Source organism: Rhineura floridana, chromosome 14, assembly GCF_030035675.1.
Source record: "Rhineura floridana isolate rRhiFlo1 chromosome 14, rRhiFlo1.hap2, whole genome shotgun sequence".
Classification (NCBI taxonomy): Eukaryota; Metazoa; Chordata; class Lepidosauria; order Squamata; family Rhineuridae; genus Rhineura; species Rhineura floridana.
The window spans coordinates 32,880,795-32,899,964 of NC_084493.1; the positions used below are offsets into that span (position 1 = coordinate 32,880,795).

General features: G+C 45.2%; 1 protein-coding gene and 1 non-coding gene across 4 annotated transcripts in view; one reads left to right on the plus strand and one right to left on the minus strand.

Annotated features, from left to right (window-relative positions):
* TARS3 (threonyl-tRNA synthetase 3) overlaps nt 1-15,578 on the minus strand; it is a 28,265-nt gene extending 12,687 nt beyond the window's left edge. For 2 of the 3 annotated variants that reach the window (XM_061595050.1, XM_061595049.1), the window contains exons 1-9: nt 15,153-15,578; nt 12,332-12,424; nt 10,839-11,029; nt 9,113-9,236; nt 7,709-7,830; nt 5,778-5,895; nt 4,683-4,747; nt 3,773-3,851; nt 757-903 (exon numbers count right to left, since the gene is read on the minus strand). In XM_061595050.1, coding sequence (XP_061451034.1) covers nt 757-903; nt 3,773-3,851; nt 4,683-4,747; nt 5,778-5,895; nt 7,709-7,830; nt 9,113-9,236; nt 10,839-11,029; nt 12,332-12,424; nt 15,153-15,497 — 1,284 coding nt within the window. In that variant the 5' untranslated portion in view covers nt 15,498-15,578. Of the gene's footprint in view, nt 1-756; nt 904-3,772; nt 3,852-4,682; nt 4,748-5,777; nt 5,896-7,708; nt 7,831-9,112; nt 9,237-10,148; nt 10,257-10,838; nt 11,030-12,331; nt 12,425-15,152 lie in introns of those variants that run through there. The other variant, XM_061595051.1, reaches the window with a different exon arrangement.
* On the plus strand, nt 10,482-10,600 carry LOC133370068 (5S ribosomal RNA). Its single transcript, XR_009759066.1, has one exon. It is a non-coding gene; the product is annotated as a 5S ribosomal RNA (ribosomal RNA).
* Nucleotides 15,579-19,170: the final 3,592 nt, after the last annotated feature.

Below are 19,170 nucleotides of genomic sequence, written 5' to 3' on the forward strand. Positions count from 1 at the left end.
CTCCCTGAAGTCGAGCCATCGCCTATTGAAGCCCTGCTGTCAGATGGGCCATTGGAGGCTCGCCCCCACCCCACCCCACTCAAGACAGCACGAGAAAAGGGTCCTTGAGAGGGTGGAACTTCGGAGGAGCCGTTGTTTATGGGCAAAGACCTTCCCTACTTAAGCAGGTGCCCGCCCAGGCTCCAGTGCTGATTCAACTCTCCCCACACGCTGCAGAGACTAATTAGGTAGCTTAGTTAGGGAACATAGTGAGCTGGAGTAGACAGGTTTATGAAGTGCACTGCTTTGGATGTAAGCATCACTCTAATAAAGCGAGAATTAAACCTAGCCTTGTCTCCATCTTGTGTCTCAGGCTCTGGGCAGGACAAAGTGTTATTCTTAGCTGGCGGACTCCTCTCTCACACACACTCACACGCCCTACATAGAGGGAAAAGAATGGTAAGCAGAGGGGCCAAAATGCCCATGAAATAAAACAAGTACAGTATGACATTTCTATGCAAAGCTCAAATGTATGCAAGATAAGCACAGCAACCATTCAGAACAGTTTAGCATTCATCACCAATTACTACTGTTGTAAATAGTCAGTGTGCTTTTCTTGTATACATCTGAGCTTTGAGGATATCATTTTGCACATTTAACAGAGAGCTCTGGTCCACAAAGGTTTACGCTGCAATAAATTCATTGGTCTTTAAGGTGACAAGGAGAGACTTCCTTTTCGCACTTACACTTCTCAAAAAATTGCACACAAGCCCCTACCTTGCCAATTCTCCTGTGATCTCGATTTTCTGCTTCCTCCTGGAACTTCTCCCACTCTTTCATCATCTTGTTTTCCGGAAAAGATATTCCATAAATTCTCTGCAGCGTTTCCATGCTGGCCTTTCCTTCCCAATAAGTGGAAGAATTCTAATGTTGTAAAAGATAACCCCCCACCCCAAAATGGATTAAATGTAGTTACTACTCAAGAAAGGAACATGAAATTGTGTCATCTGGTGACCTGAGCCATCTCAGATTGCCCAGCATCACTTGACGAAACCAAGCCTTCAATCCGGTGCATGTTTACATTTGTGTAAGCCCCAGTAAATACAGCCTGACAGTGATCTTCATTCCTCAAGTTCTCCAGCTCCCGCAAATGACTCCCCCTTTTCTCCCTTGCTGCCCTGTAGGCTTGGAAGTTCCTACCCAAACCCATGTGAAATGCCACCTCTCTTACTTCCTTCAAGTCCCTCCTCAAAACCCACCCTTTCTGTGAACCTTTTGGCACAACCCCATTTGTTCCCAAGCTCTCCTATAAATCAGCCTAAGCACATGTAGCTGTTGTATATTCTCCTCCTATTTAACCCTGCTTCCATTTGCCTCCCCTTCCTCTGCTGAATTTTAGATTGCAAGCTCCTGGAAGGCAGAGACCTGTCCTCGTGGCCCTTTACAGAGTATATGCACACTGATGGTACTAGTTAAGTACCATCTCTGCTCAGGGATACTCTCCTTTCTGAGTCAACATACATACAATTGGCCCGCCAATGTTTATTTATTTAAAGTATTTATAGGACTCTTTTTCAAGCCAGTGTGGTGTAGTGTTAAGGTGTTGGACTACGACCTGGGAGACCAGGGTTCAAATCCCCACACAGCCATGAAGCTCGCTGGGTAACTTTAGGGCAGTCACTGCCTCTCAGCTTCATGAAAACCCTATTCATAGGGTTGCCATAAGTCGGCATCGACTTGAAGGCAGTACACATTTTCAAGCATAGCCTTCACAAGGCAGCGTGCACAAAGAGACGGGATACATTATGGGTATTTACTATATATATATATTGTATATTTTATATACAAGATTTCTTATTCGCCCCTCACCATAAGGCCCCATGCAAAGGGACAGCAATAGAATACACAATGATAAAAAGCACTAAAACTGTTACAATGATAAAACACATAAAATCCTTACAAATGCAACAGACCAATACAAATTTAGCAAAACAGGTGGGATCCCACAAAACAAAACACCTTAACTTTCAATTTAGTATTAAATGTATTTATTATGTTGTATTATACTACACCAGCCTTGAGCTTACGCACGCAGGGCAACTGGGTGGCACAGAGTGTGTGGGCTGGCAGAGGAAAGAGCGCACTCTGTCCCTCCTCTTTGCACAGAAGGAAAGTGGGCACCCAGAGGAGGAAAGCCGTCTCCTCCGCACCTGGCATAAGAATGCAGCAGGGTACTGTAGGATGGATGGAGTCCCTTCTCTGCCAGCCCCCAACAGACTAGTAAATATTTTTGCAGGCTGGTTAACTTTTGTGAGTTTATTTACAAGGATGCACTATATTTAATAACCTAACCTAATGTAGTAACTTAAGCGCTCCCTTTCCATAGAAAGGCACCTCCATGTGCAGAAGACGCCAGGAACAAGCAAGGCAGTGACCTCCATGCTGACATCTCAGGGTCATCTGGCTGCTGTCAGAAGCAGAACACTCGGCTTGGTGGGCCCTTAGTCTGATCCAGCAAGGTTAATGCTTATGTTATTAAAATGAGGCTGATGATAAAATAAATCTTGTTCTAGAAATGCAGTTGCCCATTCCTACCCCGCCCCCTTTCTCTGAAAATGTGCCTTTTGTCATCTTGCATTAGGCTTCCTCAGATAGCAAGACATGAAACAACAGGCAGAAGCTGATTCAGTAAGACAGGAGGGCACAGAGGAGGAATACGCAACATCTTCCTATAACCAGACCTTGTCGGTAGTTCAAAATACTCAGCTAAAAAATAAAATAAAAATGCAAATGGTCCTCCCACAAGCATCTCAAGGTAGGGCTAGGGGCTACAAAGTAACCAGGGATCCTGGCTGCCCAAACAAATTAGCAGCTCCCATGTGTTTAAGTGACAGCTGTCCCAAAAGGTACTAGCAGAAGTTAATTCCCTTGATACTTACTTCTTGGTTCACCTTTTACAAAGACCTGTACTCAGGTGTACAGGAAGAAACCCTTAGTAGCAGACACCCTTACTCTAAGGACTATTGAAAAGTTTACAGAGAAATTTGTCAAGGGCCTCCTGAACCTTGTGGCTTTGAGGTATCCTAAAGAGCTGTCCCTACACACTGAAAAAGGAGATATGCATGTTCCTTACATCTCCTCCAATCAATGATGTTCATTTTCATTATATTTTCATTATATGGGAAAGAGATGTTGAATTGTGCACGTTTTAAAACACTCTTTGGGGAGTCGGGCTTCCTGATTTTTAAATTCTCTAACTTTTCCTGAGTGGGATAGTCTGCTGGATGGTATAGCATAAATATATAATAAATTAAACATTTTCTATTTTTTTAAAAAAATCAGATCTCCCTGCTGGTTTACTTTATCAAGGTTCAAAATGGAGATGATTTTTTAAATTTCTTTTAAAAATAGATTTGTATACCACTGTTTATACAAAATTTCAGTGGTTAACAAATTAACCACCAACATCTTCAAAATCATCAATAAAATAATACAACTTCCCACCCTCCCACCAAAACAATATTTGTTACACTTACAGAAATTGCAAAGTTGACACGTAATTAAATTTTTGTTTTTTATTTTGTTTGGGGTAGAAGAAAGTGTTTAAACAGCCAAACAATACAATAGCCTTTGGAATGTGAGTGGCTCATTATACAATTTCACACAAAACTGTAATACCGTTTTATGTGATTTACAGTGAAATTTTACACATATTTACTACAAAGTAACCTCATTTCAACATGGAAAAACTTATTGTCTTGAAAATCCCAATTTTTTTAAAGTACTCCCTTACCTTAAAAATCTTTAAGGCCTTAATTTTTCCAGTATGCCTCACATGGGGGCCTCTGCATAAGTCAATGAGTGGACCACACCTATTAGAAGATTATAAAGGTTAAGATCTAATTAGAAAAAAATAATAGCCAATCAAAAGATAATACACTTGGAACTCTGTGTTACACATGTAGTTGTATGTTAATCTCAACTTCTTACAGTTAAAATGAAACTTCAGACATCACACCATGCCATGGTTTGTGCTCCCAAATGTGGTTTGGAAACAATGGTTTAGAGCTGCTTGTCTGCTTTTGTTTTGCATCCTTGTGCCACTTATTATTTTCAGAAGTTCACTCTTATCTCCATGGTGTATCAGCTTTTGAGGGGAAGCATATAGCTGTAATTACAGTTTCTCAATTTAGACATCATCCCAAAACATAGCACAAAAGCACTGTCTACAAAATCCACCTCAAGCCAGTTTATTTCTGATTTACAGGTCAATTGCTATGCATAACATGATTTGGCATGATATAAGATGGAACCTATGTGTGCATATCACAGATTATATTTGTTTATCTGAAACACAAGAACTTCATGAAACTGTATTTGCACATTTTGATCTTGCCTCACCTGAACCTCTTTTTGTTGAATTTAGACTGTAGGATCTTTGCAACAGCAACCTGCCCTTGCTTACATTTTCTATAAGAGACCATGTACACTGATGAAGTTACCAGTATATCATTGTTAATAACAATGATACACCAACTTTATTCTCATTATATAAAAAAGCATCATTTTTCTTTCTATACTGTGTTTGAGCATGCAATTCTCTCTCAAAATTTAAAATTATTCTTCTTACAAATATGTCCTTTCCAACTATAAAAAATGAGTAGTCATTTGAAAGTCTGAGTCAAAATTGTACATGTTTTTACCTGTACACTGTAGTTGTTGGTGTGTCAACTTTCTCATTCAGAATTCGACATTTAAATTTGTTATACTATGCAGAAGAGGGGAGGAAAGGCAAAGGGAGGAGGAAACAAATTGAGAATTAGATTTTTCTGAATGAACATGGAGCCTGAGGGCACAATTCAACTCACCTTTCCACCAGGCTGGGGTGAGTTGGATGCCACAGAGCACTGTCTGCGCCAGGAGACTCCCGGCCTGCTAGGCTCTGCCAGCAGCAGCCCTCCACTGTGGTGGAGACATGGCTCCATCAGGAGGTCGGCACTGCCGGAAGTCCGCCGGGGGCGGCTAGCCTGACGGACAAGAGGACCACCAGAAGCCCTGAAATGGGGCTTTCCAGAGGCATGGTGGGGGTGAAGCTGTGGGGGGAGACGGACTTACGTGAGATCCTCCTCATGTTCAGACCCCTCCCCTAGGTCCTGATCCCCCTTCAAACTCCACCAAACAAAAGACTGGCAAAGTAAAAACAAAATTAAAATTCCCATAGAGGCCTATGGAAACAGCTCACTCTGTGGGAGGCCTGTTTGTCGGTGCCAGCGTTCCCTGGCCAGCTCCTGCGCATGGCTTCTATCAGAGCCAGTGTTCAGCTGGGCCAGTGGCTCCTCAGCAAGAGGAGGATCCCACGGAGCTTTCTGTGGCTCCTCCTCTGCCAGCTTCCTGATATTTGGGATTGCTCAGTTATACTACTATCCTTCTCCGAGTTGGCGCCCTGTAGATGGTGTGGACTGCAACTGTCATCAGCTTCACCCAGCATCACCAATGCTCAGGGATGACGGAAGCTGTAGTCTAAAACATCTGGAGAACACCAGGTTGGGGAAGGCACCCTTATTCTGTCAGACCATTAACCTATCTAACCCTGTATTGCCTACCGTAGGAGACCCTGTACCCCAGAGGGTGAAAGAGTAAAGCCCTTAATTCTTTTTAGTGTCAAGGTTTTGAGGGAGTCTCTACATTTACATGCTGCGAAAACAGACATCGTGAGGGAGTACTAGTCTTCATATTCCACAGTTAAGAATAATGTTTGCTTTGGGCAATTTCCGACATTAGAAAACCCAGAGACTTACCTTAAACATATCCAGCAGGATTTCTTTGCGGATTTCTAGCCTTTCAAAGGGCTGCTTCTCTTTTATGATGTTTTCACATATGTTCTCCAGTGTTGAGAATTCTGTACTAGATACACCTCTAGACAAAAGATAGACCAATAATCGTAAGGCAAATAGCACAGATCAGAATCAAAGCATACAAGTAGGAAATTATATACAGGTGTTTTTTTTAATGTACCATTGCATGGCAGTTTAAGGAAAGTTGTTTTATTTACTGTTAAAGTTCCTTTGAATTATAAACTTACAGAGAACCCTAACCATGTCAACTCAGAAGTAAGTCCAACTGAAATCAATGGGGCCTGCTCTCATGATAATTGGGTTTAGGACTGCAGACTGAGTTCTTATACATTTGATATGTGGGACACATTAGGAAGGCACCATAGCTCAGTGGCAGAGCAAGGCAGTAGCCTGAGGCCCTGGCATCCCCACGTAGAGATGGGAATGTCTCCTGTCTTGTAACCTGGGAGAGCAGCTGCCAGTCAGTGTAGACAATACTGAACTAGATGAACCAACGGTCTGACTCAGTATTAAAGCAATCTGCAATGTTCCTGTGTTCATATGTTTTAAATATGTCATAATTAAATATATCATTTAAGGGCAAACACTTTAATGAACAATATTGACTTTTGTGTGGTGCAGTCATTAGAGTGTTGGACTGAGGCCAGGGTTCAAATCCCCACTCAGCCATGAAGGTCACTGTGTGAACCTGGGCCAGCCACTGTCTCCCAGTCTAACCTACCTCACAGGGTTGTCATCAGGACAAAATCAGGAGGGGGGAAGCCATGTTTGTATGCCACCTTGAGCACTTTAGAGGAAAATTTGTTGTTGAATACAACAATAAATAAATAAATAAATAAATAAATATTGCATTCATCATCTTGGATTCTGACAGTAGTAGCAAGGATGAAGGGCAGTTTGTGTTTAGACACCAAGTAAAAAGATGCTTGTTTCAACACATCCCTGGCCATTTAGCTCTTTTGGCTTTGCTCTTTTCTGTTTTAACAACCTTACTGCTGCTGCGTACTTTACTGTTATTTACTGCTAATTTTGTTTTAACTGAATTGCCTTTGATCACTGTTAGCCACTTTGGACATTACTGTTGGAAGAGCCAAGGTGTAAGTATTTTACTAAATAGAATAAATTTTAAAATGTATACAATCAAGACATTCAAGTGGCAAAGCTCTGCCTGGGCTGCCATTTGAGCCTCCAAGTGGGAAGATGTTTGCATGTTTCAGTGTCCCCCCATGAAACTTAAGAGGCACTCCCAGCACATAGGAAAAAATAGCATGCCAGCAAAGAGCCTTGACTGGACCCTTCCCTTTAACTTGCTATTTACAGAGATTTTTTTTTAAAAGATGGGGGTGGGAGAGTTGGAGAGAGTATGCAAGCATCCAAAACCCCACTACAGCCTGAGCTGACACACTCCACATCAGTATCACTTGATTCTGCCAATTCTAAGCCCTAGTAAAAAACAGTATTGCAGTCAATTGGCTAATGTTGTCTAAATATGGAAGATTTGCCTCCACTACTCAATCATTCTCTGCTACCTTGAAAAATAAAAAGGACAAGGTGACTAAACCTATCCTTGTTCTGGTTTAACACAAAATCTATACAAAAATCTTGGGGCCCACCACCTTTGGGGTATGAAATTCTACAACCAAAGGCATTTTCATTAACAGCAGTCATAATTTTACATTTCCACTGGTGGAACTATAAGCACAAATACACCTTTTCAGAATGTGTTACTGCTTCTACATGCTAATGCTATGGTGAAGATGAAAAATCTTTTAACATACTTTTAAGGAAGAGTTAGGATTAACCAAGTTTATACACTATGCTTTAATTATACTACACCAACTCCAAGACGTTAACACTTGCTGGCAAAACAATACCTGTTTTCAATGTACATGTCATAATAAAAACCATTTTCAATGGGGGGTCCATAGCACAAGCATCCACCATAATAACTTTCCATTGCTTCTCCAAGAATGTGAGCACTAGAATGCCAATAAACCTACATGAAAAAAAATGAATTATGATACAATTAATTCTTAGGAAATTCCCCTCTCTTCCCCCTCACTGATTGTGTTGCTGATATCTAATCTAATATTTACATTTTCCAGTACAAAACCTCCACCTGTACTATGTCCCATATGCCAGAGGCAGGCAGATTTCACTATCTACTTTTGTTTTTTTCTAGAACCTTAAGGTTCATCAACCAGAGCCAGATGAAAAATGGCAACTGAGAGCACAGACCCCATTACCTACTGCACATCTTGAGCCATCCACAGGGATAACATATAGATTTGTACAGATAAGTTGCTTCAGATCAGGAGTTCAAGCACAGAATTAGCCAACAGAAAGACCTAGTCAAAAGCAATCCATTCATATTCATGTGTTACAAGTGAAGAACTATGAAGCTAAGAGAGGCCATTACTACAGATTTTTTTAACTTGCAGTTTTACTTGCTAAGGTATTAGGAATCAAAAACAATTGCCAATTAGCTGCACATTACCCACAGATCTACTAGGAGATTTTTACCATTGTATGGCAGTGTCAGGGAAGTTGTTTTTATTTACTGTTAGTTTCTTTGAATAACAAAATTACAGAGAATCCTAACCATGTCTACTCAGATCTAAGTCCAACTGAAATAATTTGGGAACATCCACGATCTGAAATCTGGGACAGCCGCTGCCAGTTGGGTGTAAACAATACTGAGCTAGATTGGTCTGACTCAATATAAGGCAGCTTCCTGTTTTCTGCCCATTCCTGTCCTATATGACCACTTGAACATGATTAGACAAGGCTGGCTCACATTCTCGTCCACCAGCCCTTGCCCTATATATAACCTTTTTCTTCCACCATCCCTTCACTGCTGCCAGGCTTCATCACATTTCCCCAGTTCTAAATTCTTCACAATCCATACGGTGACAAAGTTAAACAGCTTGGGCAAACTACCCCACTCCCCGGTTGGCTCAGCATGCAGCAGTTATGACTACATGACCCTAATTACTTGTGATCTGATTACATCGGCCCAGATCAGCTTTGCAACAACTTGGAACCCTGGATAAGGGTATATTTTCAAATACAGACACATCCAGCTAATTCAGCTGGGCCACATAATAACTGCAATGTGGATAAGCACTCGTGTATGCTTTGGCTACTTGTTCCTGTACATGGATCTCCCTTGCTGGATCAGGGATTTTGCTTTGAAATTATTTTGCACGCACGCACGCACGCACGCACACACACACAGAGAGAGAGAGAGAGAGAGAGAGAGAGAGAAGTTTACATACAGCTTGAGCTTCTTCACTTTCAAATGTGAGAAGCTCCAAGGTAGAGTCTCCTTCCATCGGCCGATCTAAATCCCATAATTCCCCATTCACTTTGGCTATGATGGCATTATCAGCAAGTCCTCGGCTAAAGGGGGCAAAGACATGTAAAAAGTGTTACCACATGCAGAAAACTGCCAGAAATGGCCTCCTTTTGAGGCTGTTAAACTTTTTATTATAGAGTTGCAGAGAGATGGATAGATGGATGGGGGGGAGGGGAAGAACAGATGTTAAAGTTTAATTGCATATAAAATAAATGTATGCAAAATAAGCACAGTGCAAGCTTTAGCTGTCACACACTGTATTTCTTGCATTTCCCTCTGAATTCACCAAATACATTTTTTTCTCTGCTAGGGACTTTACCACTATGGCTTTACATGCTACCCCCTCCCGCAAAGATTCCCCCATCCCCAGGCAATTCCCAAAACACCCCCCCAGGCACTCGCCACCGCCCTGTTTAGGCTCTTACCAGCCTCCTGCCTGGCAGGGCAGTGGCAAAAACAGAAATGAAAGCTCCAGCTGCATATACAGTTCTCATCTTCCTGTTTACGTAGCTCCTCTGGATTAAGATCCTAAATCACATCTGTAGCTCAGGCTGTTATCCTATCCAAGTGAAACCCTCATGCTTAGCTGGTCCTTGTTTTGAGCATTTGTAGTGCTTGTATGCACCTTATGCCGTCCTCCTGGCTCAACCGCTTATCTGCCTCTCACATTATTCCTGCTGCCACATGCTTGCTCACCACCCTGACACTCGCCCACGTGCTCGCCTGCTCACTCCCCTCTGATGCCCACTCACCGCCTGCTTGCCCTCCTGATGCTTGCTTGCTCACTCACTCGCCTGCCTGCTCACTCACTCGCCTGCCTACCATCCTTGCTTCCTCGCCTCAGTGGCCTGCCATCCTGCCCCACCCCCATGAGCAACAGTGTGATGGCTTACAAAAATATTATATATCTCTACATGCTTTTGCATGCATCCACACACACACACACATGTATATACCTGAGGGCCATCTGAGGACGTCAGATTATTTAGACTCTGTCGATCAAAGCTTATGCTACCACGCATTTGTGATCTTTAAGGTGCCACAAAATTCTTTCTTGGTGAGAAAGACTGGAGTGGGGGCCAGCTGGGGGCCTACAACTGAGCTTGTTTTGTTCCTCCATCCTTCAGGACTTGTTCTTTTTCCACGTGTCTCTGAAGCATGCTAGCAAATCAAATGCCAGTACATTATCATCCTCTTACTGACCAGCTGGCCACTACTTCATATCTACATACCCTGAGGAAGGAAGGGTGGTAGACACCCATTGATTTAACATCAGCTAACCAGCCTTTGCCTACGGCCATACTACCCTGAACACACCTGATTTCATCTGATCTCAGAAGCTAAGCAGGGTCAGGCCTGGTTCATACTTGGATGGGAGACCGCCTGGGAATACCGGGTGCCGTAGGCTTAGAGGAAGGCAATGGGAAACCACCTCTGCATACCTCTTGCCATGAAAACCCTACGAATACATCCAAAAAAGATTCATAGGGTTGCTCTAAGTCGTAATCGACTTGAAGGCATATAACAACAACAACAAAGTGAGCCTTTTAGTTGCTAGCCTCTAATTTTAGTTTAGCAAGGGGAACAAATGTACAATGCTCTCAGGAAGCTTTCCATCAATGAAACTACTTTGCACTCAAAATTACCTGATTCCTAGAGCTATCTGATGTGGACTTGTTTTCCAGGATTCCCCTTCTATCTTCCTCCCATCAGCAAATGTGATTTCGATAGGCCTGCTTTGGCTGGATGCTCTGGAATCAAGGAGAGCATCATACTCTTTCTTCAGCACTTCATATACCTTCACCCTGTCTTTGATGAAGCTTGGTTCCTGCTGTTGCTGTAAAAATTGCACAAAGTGGAGTATCACTGCAGTCTATCAACACCAATAGGGCATGATCCACCTGGTTCTCATGTGCAAGTCCCACTGCAATGAATGGGAGTTGCACAAGAGGTTGGCAGCTCCCATTCATTTCAGATTTCCTCCACCAATCTCTTTTACACCTATTCTAGGCTGACATTTTTATTACAGTAGCTCCTATTGCCAAAGAGGCAAGTCACTGTTTAGAAGTGGCTTGTCTCTTTGTTAAGCAGTGGCAAAAACAAAAACAAAAGGTCCAGCTGTACATGCAGTTCACATCTTCCTGTTCAAGCAGCTCCTCTGGATTAAGATCCTAAATCACATATGTACCTCAGGCTGTTACCCTACCCAAGTGAAACCCTCATGCCTAGCTGGTTCTTGTTTTGAACATCTGTCGTTTGTATGCACCTCATGTTTTAGGGCTATGTTCCACGGAAAGGAACAAATGCCAAATAAAATCACTGCACATCTCTAAGACTACAGCTAACTCATTATTGGCTAGAGCCAGCTCATTATTGAAAACTGGGAATCTGCAGATAATCATAGCCCACCTCTTAAAGTCACAATTTGATGCACAACTTGGGCCCAGTTCTTACTACACTGGTAAACCTCTGCCTCAGCTGCACCACTTCAGATTGCAGGAAGGGAACTCACAGAACTGCCAAATAAAAAATCAAGATCACATCACTGGGGGAGAGGGCTTGATCCTTTCCTCCTCTGCACTGGTTTCCAGGGATGTAGTCGTCCAGGGTCTCAGGGGTTCTTGACCCTTTACTTTTTGGGGAGCAGGGTCCCAATGTCTTCAGCATCCTATGAGACAATTAGCATGAAGTGTGGGGAGTGTGTTAGCCACTGAGAAGAGTCTTCTAACATGCTTCCTTGTCCTTTCCTGCTGATTGGAGCCAATCAAGAGTGAAAGGAGGTGAGTCAGCCATTGAGAAGACTCTCCTCAGTAGCTAACACTCTCCCTTTTTATGCTGATTGGTTCCTAGGGATATCTGTTGTTGTGGGAGAAGCATTAACAAGGATCTCATTCTCAGCCCAGCAGCAAAATAAGGGGTGGTGGTGGCTGTTATTAACACGAAAAGACCCTGCACTTCTGAATTTGCCACTATACTACTGCTGGTTTCCTGATGACTCCCCACCCAACTGCTATTGCCTCAAGAGAAGACAACTATGCACAAGGATCTTCAGTGTCTCATCAAGTCTGGCCCACATGCGCAACAGAAACAACGAAAATGCCAACAGCAGCTATCTGGACCCACTAAAAAGTTCGCATACCTCACTCCTACACCCATCCACCGCTAGATTTTCTTTCTTCTTCTCCCTTTTATGTTTACTCTGGTGAGTAGCATCGTTTGCATTGGGAGGCTCCTAAGTAAAGAAAAGACAGAACTACATTTATATAAATATGAAAACCTACTTCACTATCAAAGCAAAGAAGTCAGAATCAATCATTCAAAGGACAAGGACTGAGAGAGAGTTAAATTAAGGAAATTAATTTCTAAAGCTCAGAATTCTTAATTGTAATGCCAGTATATTAAAACAATACATTACTAAAGTGCCATATGTTTTAGAGAGACTGGCAACTTCTTGTACGGGCACTCGACATCAGATCAGTGATACATACAAATCAGACTGAGCTATGAATCAGGAAGTTGCCCAGTTTGACTCTTCCCTCTGCCAGAAACTCATGAAATGTCCAGTCTCCCTCTCTCTCAGCCTCAGTCACTCCATCTGCAACATGGGGGATAATAACACAGCAAGTGTGCGGAACTTTTGGCCCTCCAGATGTTGCTGAACTACAACTCCCATCATTCCTGGCTATTGGCCATGATTGCTAAGACTGATGGGAACTGTAGTTCAGCAACATCTGGAGGGCCAAAGGTTCCCCACCCCTGCAATAGACTTACCACCCAGGGTTGCTGTGAGGATTGCAAGTACAACATGCACGTGAAACACTTTGAAAACTTGAAAGCATTTTCTTGGCAATGAAGCTCACTGGGTGACCCCAAGCCAGCTACTACTGTCAGGCAACCCACTTCACAGGGTGGTTGTGAGAACAGAATGGGACAAACCCCATATACCCGACCATAAGTTCCTCCCAGGACAGCTATGATAAAAACAACAGTAAGAGGTATTTCCCTCCTAGGCAGATAAATCTAAATGACATTTTCCCCAAAATTAAGCAAATAGCAATAACTGAAATTACTGACAACTTGACACTCTGTAACAAAACCCAAGGTGGCTTAGGCCAACCCTCATTTATGACAGGGTCAGCCCTGGCCCGAGCCCCCAAACCTTTTTCTCCTCCAGGCTGCACCTCAGCCTTGAGTCAGTGCTATTAACAAGACTGTCTTACTTGTTCCTATCAAAAAGTTAACTCTCCCCCCCTCAAAAAAATTAAGTCCTTTTCTATAGACAAGGCACACATGCCACAGCAAGTGCTTGCAAGTCTGCAACTACCCATGTCTTCTCGAAGTAAGCCCTATTAAATTCAATGGGGCTTACTTCCAGGAAGGTGGGCCTGTGGTTTCAGCTAAGAAGGTGGTTCCCAACCTGGGGGCTGAGACCCCCAGGGGGGCCGTGAAGTAATCCAGAGGGGGCCGTGAACAGTAAAGAAATGAATTATTTATTAATTTTTTAAAAAAGTCTTCACTCCCTCGACATTGTATGCTTTCCACTGGCACTGCAGATGACACACCCCCCTTGCTCCAAACAAGAGGGGAGGCCTTTTGCTGAAGCGCCAGAGCGTCTTTCTGGAGCACTAAGGGCAGGCATCTGCCTATAAAATACATGGCAGATGCCAAAGGAGGCTAAGGGTGGAGCTACCAGGAAGAAGCAGGGATTACTATTACTGATTCCCATCTCCTTGCACTGCCGCTACTGGCAATGCCCTGACTTAGAATGAGAGGAGAGGGCTTCTTGTGAAGCAAAAAGAAGCAAGCCTGCAAAGAAAGGCTGCTTTCCCCCTTCCTTCCTGGCAGCTAGCCTGCCTCCCTGGGGGGAGGGGGGTCACAAAAAAAATTCAGCTTACAAAGGTAGTCCCGTGCTCATAAAGGTTGGGAACCACTGATCTAAGGCATGATGTGCACTGCTCCAAGAGCCCTGCTGGATCACACTAAAGGCCCATCTAGTCCAGCATCCTGTTCTCGCCTTGGTAAGCATATTACAGAGTTCCTTGCCATTCAGCACCAAGGAATCCTCTATTAGTCAACATTACAGCAACAAGAAAGGTGGGCATAACAGTTTCCTGTTAGGACAGAGGCGTGACTCGCAGGCAGATCAGGCTTGCTTCTGCTCTGGCACCGTTAATTCATGCAGCTGAGTCCTATGGAACCCTTTACAAGTGTTTCTTTCCATGGGGCTCTAGCCTGAGTAAGTCTGCACACCCTTGGCGTCCCTCCCTTCCCAGGGGAATAGTGTTTCCACACAACTGTACGCAAGTTTGCACCCAGCACCCCCGTTGAAAACTGGACAGTAATAGGGCACAGGATTGCAACCTTTCATGCCCCCTGGCCTCAGACGCAAGCTCCCTTCCTAAGTCCAGTGGCCTTTAGGACTATATACCCCAGCCATTCGCTATATACTCTGAAGCAACGCCCTCCTCCCATTGAAGGGGGGGGGCTTCTTTCCAAGGACGTGAGCACAGGATCGCAACCTTTCATGCATCCTCGGCTCTGAAGCAACCTCCCCCACTCCGCTCCCGAACTGAATGGGGTTTACTTTCAAGTAAGCAAGCACAAGATTGTATCCAGTCATTTATCCAGCTGAACGGCATGTCTCCCAAGGAAGCGTGCACAGGATTGCAACCTAGGTTGTTTTGCTGTGTTCTAAAATTGTTGTAACCCACCCTGCGGCCTTCGGATGAAGGGCGGGTAATAAATGCAGCTGCTGTTGTTGTTGTTGTTACACGCTCTGAATCAAGCCCTCTCCCCCTCGGAGATTATGAACGGGCTTCCTCCAGAGTAGGTCCCCACAACCCCCGTCTTGCAGCGCGATCCGAACCCCAGGCAACCCAGATGGGTTTCTTCCACCACCAACCACCTGCCCCCAAGGAAGCACGCCCAGTGAGCTGGCGGCCTGGCCTGGCCGCACTCACCTTCGGGCCTCGGGGCTGCTCGGGCTCCTGGAGGGGGCGGCGGCGGTGGTGGGGAGTCCCGGCGCGGGCGAGCTCGGCGCTGAGGCTGCGTTGGAGGTGCAGGAGGCGGTAGCGGAGCTTCTCGTTCTCGGCCCGCAGCGCCTGCAGCTCCGGGCTGGCGTCGAGCAGGGCCGGGAGCGGGAGGTCGGGGCCAGCGGGCCAGCGCTCGGGTTCCTTCAGGCGCCCGATCTCGGCCGCCAAGCAGCGGATCTCTTGCTCTTGCCGGGCCAAGCGCGAGGCGATCCCTTCAACAGCTGCGGCCGAAGCGGCGGCGGCGGCGACGGCCATCGCTCCTCCCTTACGCATCGGCCTCGCTGCCAGGAGGCGGGGAGGAAGAGCGCCGGCCCGGGCCCTCCCTTTCGCCGCCTCCTGCAAACGGCCGCTCAGGCTGTGGTTGCCTCAGAGAACGGGGAGGAGAAAGAGGGTGGCCGTCGCCCCCCTCTAAATGTGGAATAGACACACACACGCATAACTATTGTTATCTAAATTTTAAATAATCAGTTTATTGAGGCGTTGAGGGAAAAGTTAGATGGGGGTGTCGGTGGAGGATGCTGCAGCTGGCTACTAGTTCCCAGTTCCTTATTTGCTTGAAAGTTCAAAACATGGGAAAAGAAGGAAAGTTCCTGAACTCCGAAGTAAACTGTATATGCCCCCCGAAATACAGGCTGGGAAACCCTCGTGTCATATATTTCCATGATGGGGGGGGGGGGAGACCTCTTCACGACAATAAAGTTATTGAATCAAAATGAACAGGGTTGAGGAATGCTCATCAATGCATGATGACATTGTAACATGACGTCATACAAATAAGTAACTGGGGGTGTCCATCCCAAAATCTGCTTTAGGCCAAATAAACATGCCTGTCATCTATGAGATGTCAATACCTCCCGCCTGTGATTGAAACTCTTCTGGAGGAGAGGCTCTTCCCCCAGTCCTGGGAGTTGGAAGAAGTGTGTTTGGAGTTTTTAGTGTGTGCTAGAGAATGGCTGGAGCTGCAGGCATGCAGAGAGGCTATCCCTGCATCATGGCTGTAGGATGCCCCTGCACCCAGATGGAAAAGCTGGATATTGGACTGCTGATGCATTGAACTCCTCCATTCTGAAGCTGAGGTTGGAATGTGTGTAAATAAATAAACCATATTTCATAAAGACACCGCAGTCTCCGCTGACCTTCTTCCCAAAGGAAACCAAATCCTGGAGGGGCGCAGGGACCCCTGAAATCTCACCGCTCAGAGATTGGGGGAGGCGCGCAACAATACACCCAAGCAAATGGGAGTACATCCTCTACGAGATACTAGTGCATCCCATCTGGCCCAGCGCTTCCTGTTGAGCGCATGGTGTGGAAAAGGGCATCTATACACAACAAAATTAGCCAAAGTATTTGGAAAACATAACTCTGGGTGCACCCCCCAAAAACGTGCTTTGGGCCAGAACAAATCATATACCCAAGCAAATGAGAGAGGACCCTCTACAAGATGCTGTCTAGAGTTCCCTGTGGGCACATGGCAGGGATAAGGATAATCCTCTTTTAAAGCCATTCAAGTTGGGGGCCATCATTCACTATACCCTGTTGGAGTGACTTCCATAGTTTAACTATTTCCATTTCAATCGGGCTTCAGGCCTGGACATGGGACTGAAACAGCCTTGGTCGCCTTGGTAGATGATAGGAGGGCGTGGGATAGGGGCGAATGCACCTTCCTTGTCCTCCTTGATCTCTCAGCGGCTTTCGATACCGTTGACCACGTTATCCTCCTGGACCGCCTGAAGAGGTTAGGCATGGGGGGCACTGTATTGCAGTGGTTCCATTCCTTCCTCTCTGGTAGGTACCAAAGAGTGGCATTGGAGGATGAGGTCTCGGATCCTTGGCCTCTCACTTGTGGGGTGCCACAGGGTTCCATCCTCTCCCCGATGCTGTTCAACATCTATATAAAGCCGCTGGGGGCAATCATCAGGAGATTTGGGCTGCAATGTCATCAGTATGCGGATGACACACAGCTCTATCTCTCATTTAAATCTTCACCGAGGTTGGCTGTAGAAACCCTGTCCAAGTGCCTGGAGTCAGTGAGTGGCTGGATGGGAAGGAATAAGCTGAACCCTGACAAAACCGAGGTACTGTTTGTGGGAGACAAGGGAAGGCTGGGGGATGTGGACCTGGTGCTCAATGGGGTACGATTGCCCCTGAAAGACCAGGTCCGCAGCCTGGGGGTCATTCTTGACTCCCAGCTGTCCATGGAGGCTCAAGTCTCGGCTGTGAGCCGGGCGGCGCTGTATCAACTCCATCTGATACAGAGGCTGCGCCCCTACCTTCCCAACCATCTGCTCCCACCGGTGGTACATGCCCTGGTCACCTCTCGCCTAGACTACTGTAATGCGCTCTATGTGGGGTTACCCTTGAAAACGGTCCGGAAGCTGCAACTGGTACAGAATGCGGCGGCTCGTCTGATTAAAGGCAGCCACCGCCAAGATCACATCACTCCAGTGCTGAAGGAGTTGCACTGGCTACCGGTTGTTTACCGGGCCCAATTCAAGGTGTTGGTTTTGACCTTTAAAACCCTACACGGTTTTAGCCCAGTCTATCTGAAGGAGCGCCTCCAGCATCGTCAGGGATGCCGCTCAACAAGATCAGCCTCAGAAGACCTTCTCTCAATCCCACCGGTTAAAACAGCTAGACTGGTGAGGACTAGAGAGAGGGCTTTTTCAATAGTGGCCCCCACCCTGTGGAACTCTCTCCCAAATGATCTCCGCCATGCCCCTTCTGTGATGAGCTTCCGCCGGGCCTTGAAGACCTGGCTCTTCAGGCAGGCTTTTGGGTGGGTTAGATTTTATCTTCATTGTTTTTAGATTTTTAATGCCTACGTATTGTATGCTTATGTTGTACGTCGCCCAGAGTGGCTGGACAACCAGCCAGATGGGCGACTAATAAATTTAATAAATAAATAAATAAAACTATGTGCTGTGTGAAGAGGTGCTTTTTTTTGCCTGTCCTGAATCTTCCCACATTTAGCTTCATTGGATGTCCACGAGTTCTATCATGTCAGCTCTTACTGACTTTTTCTCTAAACTAAAATTGCCAGAAGGCAGCTGCTCCATGCCCTTGATCATTCTGGTTTTCCTTTTCTGAACCTTTTCCAACTCTGCAATATCTTTTTTGAGGTGAGGCAACCAGAAATGTACACAATATTCCAAGTGCGGTTGCACCGTTCATTTGCATAATGACATTATGATATCAGCAGTTTTGTTTTCAATTCCTTTCCTAATGAACAGAGTTTGCCTTTTTCACCGCTGCCACACACTGGGTCCACATCTTCATCGACCTATACATGAGAACTCCAAGGTCTTGTTCCTGGTCAGTCACTGCCAGTTCAGGCTCCATGAGCATATATGTGAAATTAAGATTATTGTTCACAACATGCATCACTTTACGTTTCTTTACATTGAATTGCATTTGCCGTTTTCCCACCCATTCAGTCAGTTTGGAGAGGTCTTTTTGGAGCTCTCTGCAGTCTTTGCATTCCCCACATTACCCCAGAGGGTAATGTGTTAGTTCAAAATGTGCAAAGCCATCTGCCTTCCTGCATGTGGAGGCCCTCCTGATCGTCTGCTGAGTGGGGCTCTAAGCTTCTGCCCCAAAGTCCTGTCCAAATGGCACCAACAGGGATCTGTGTTTTCTTGTTCACATAGAGCAAAATAATCATGTATTCAACTAGAAACACATGAAATGTATGAGGATCCTCAAATACCAATGATTATTATTTCTATTATTTATTATTATTTGAAAGCAGCCTCAAGGGGCTGCTAGTTGGGGAGGCAGCTTGAGTGCTGTAAGAGGTGTTTAACTCCTCCCAAGATGGAGTGGAATGTACGAGATCAAGTTCTCTTAAGACCTGTGAACAATTGACAGGGGTGGTGGGAGCCCCAAACTTCTCTCTGATTCCTCTTTAAATTAGTCTTCTGATATGCTAGCTCCCCATCCCCCCCAA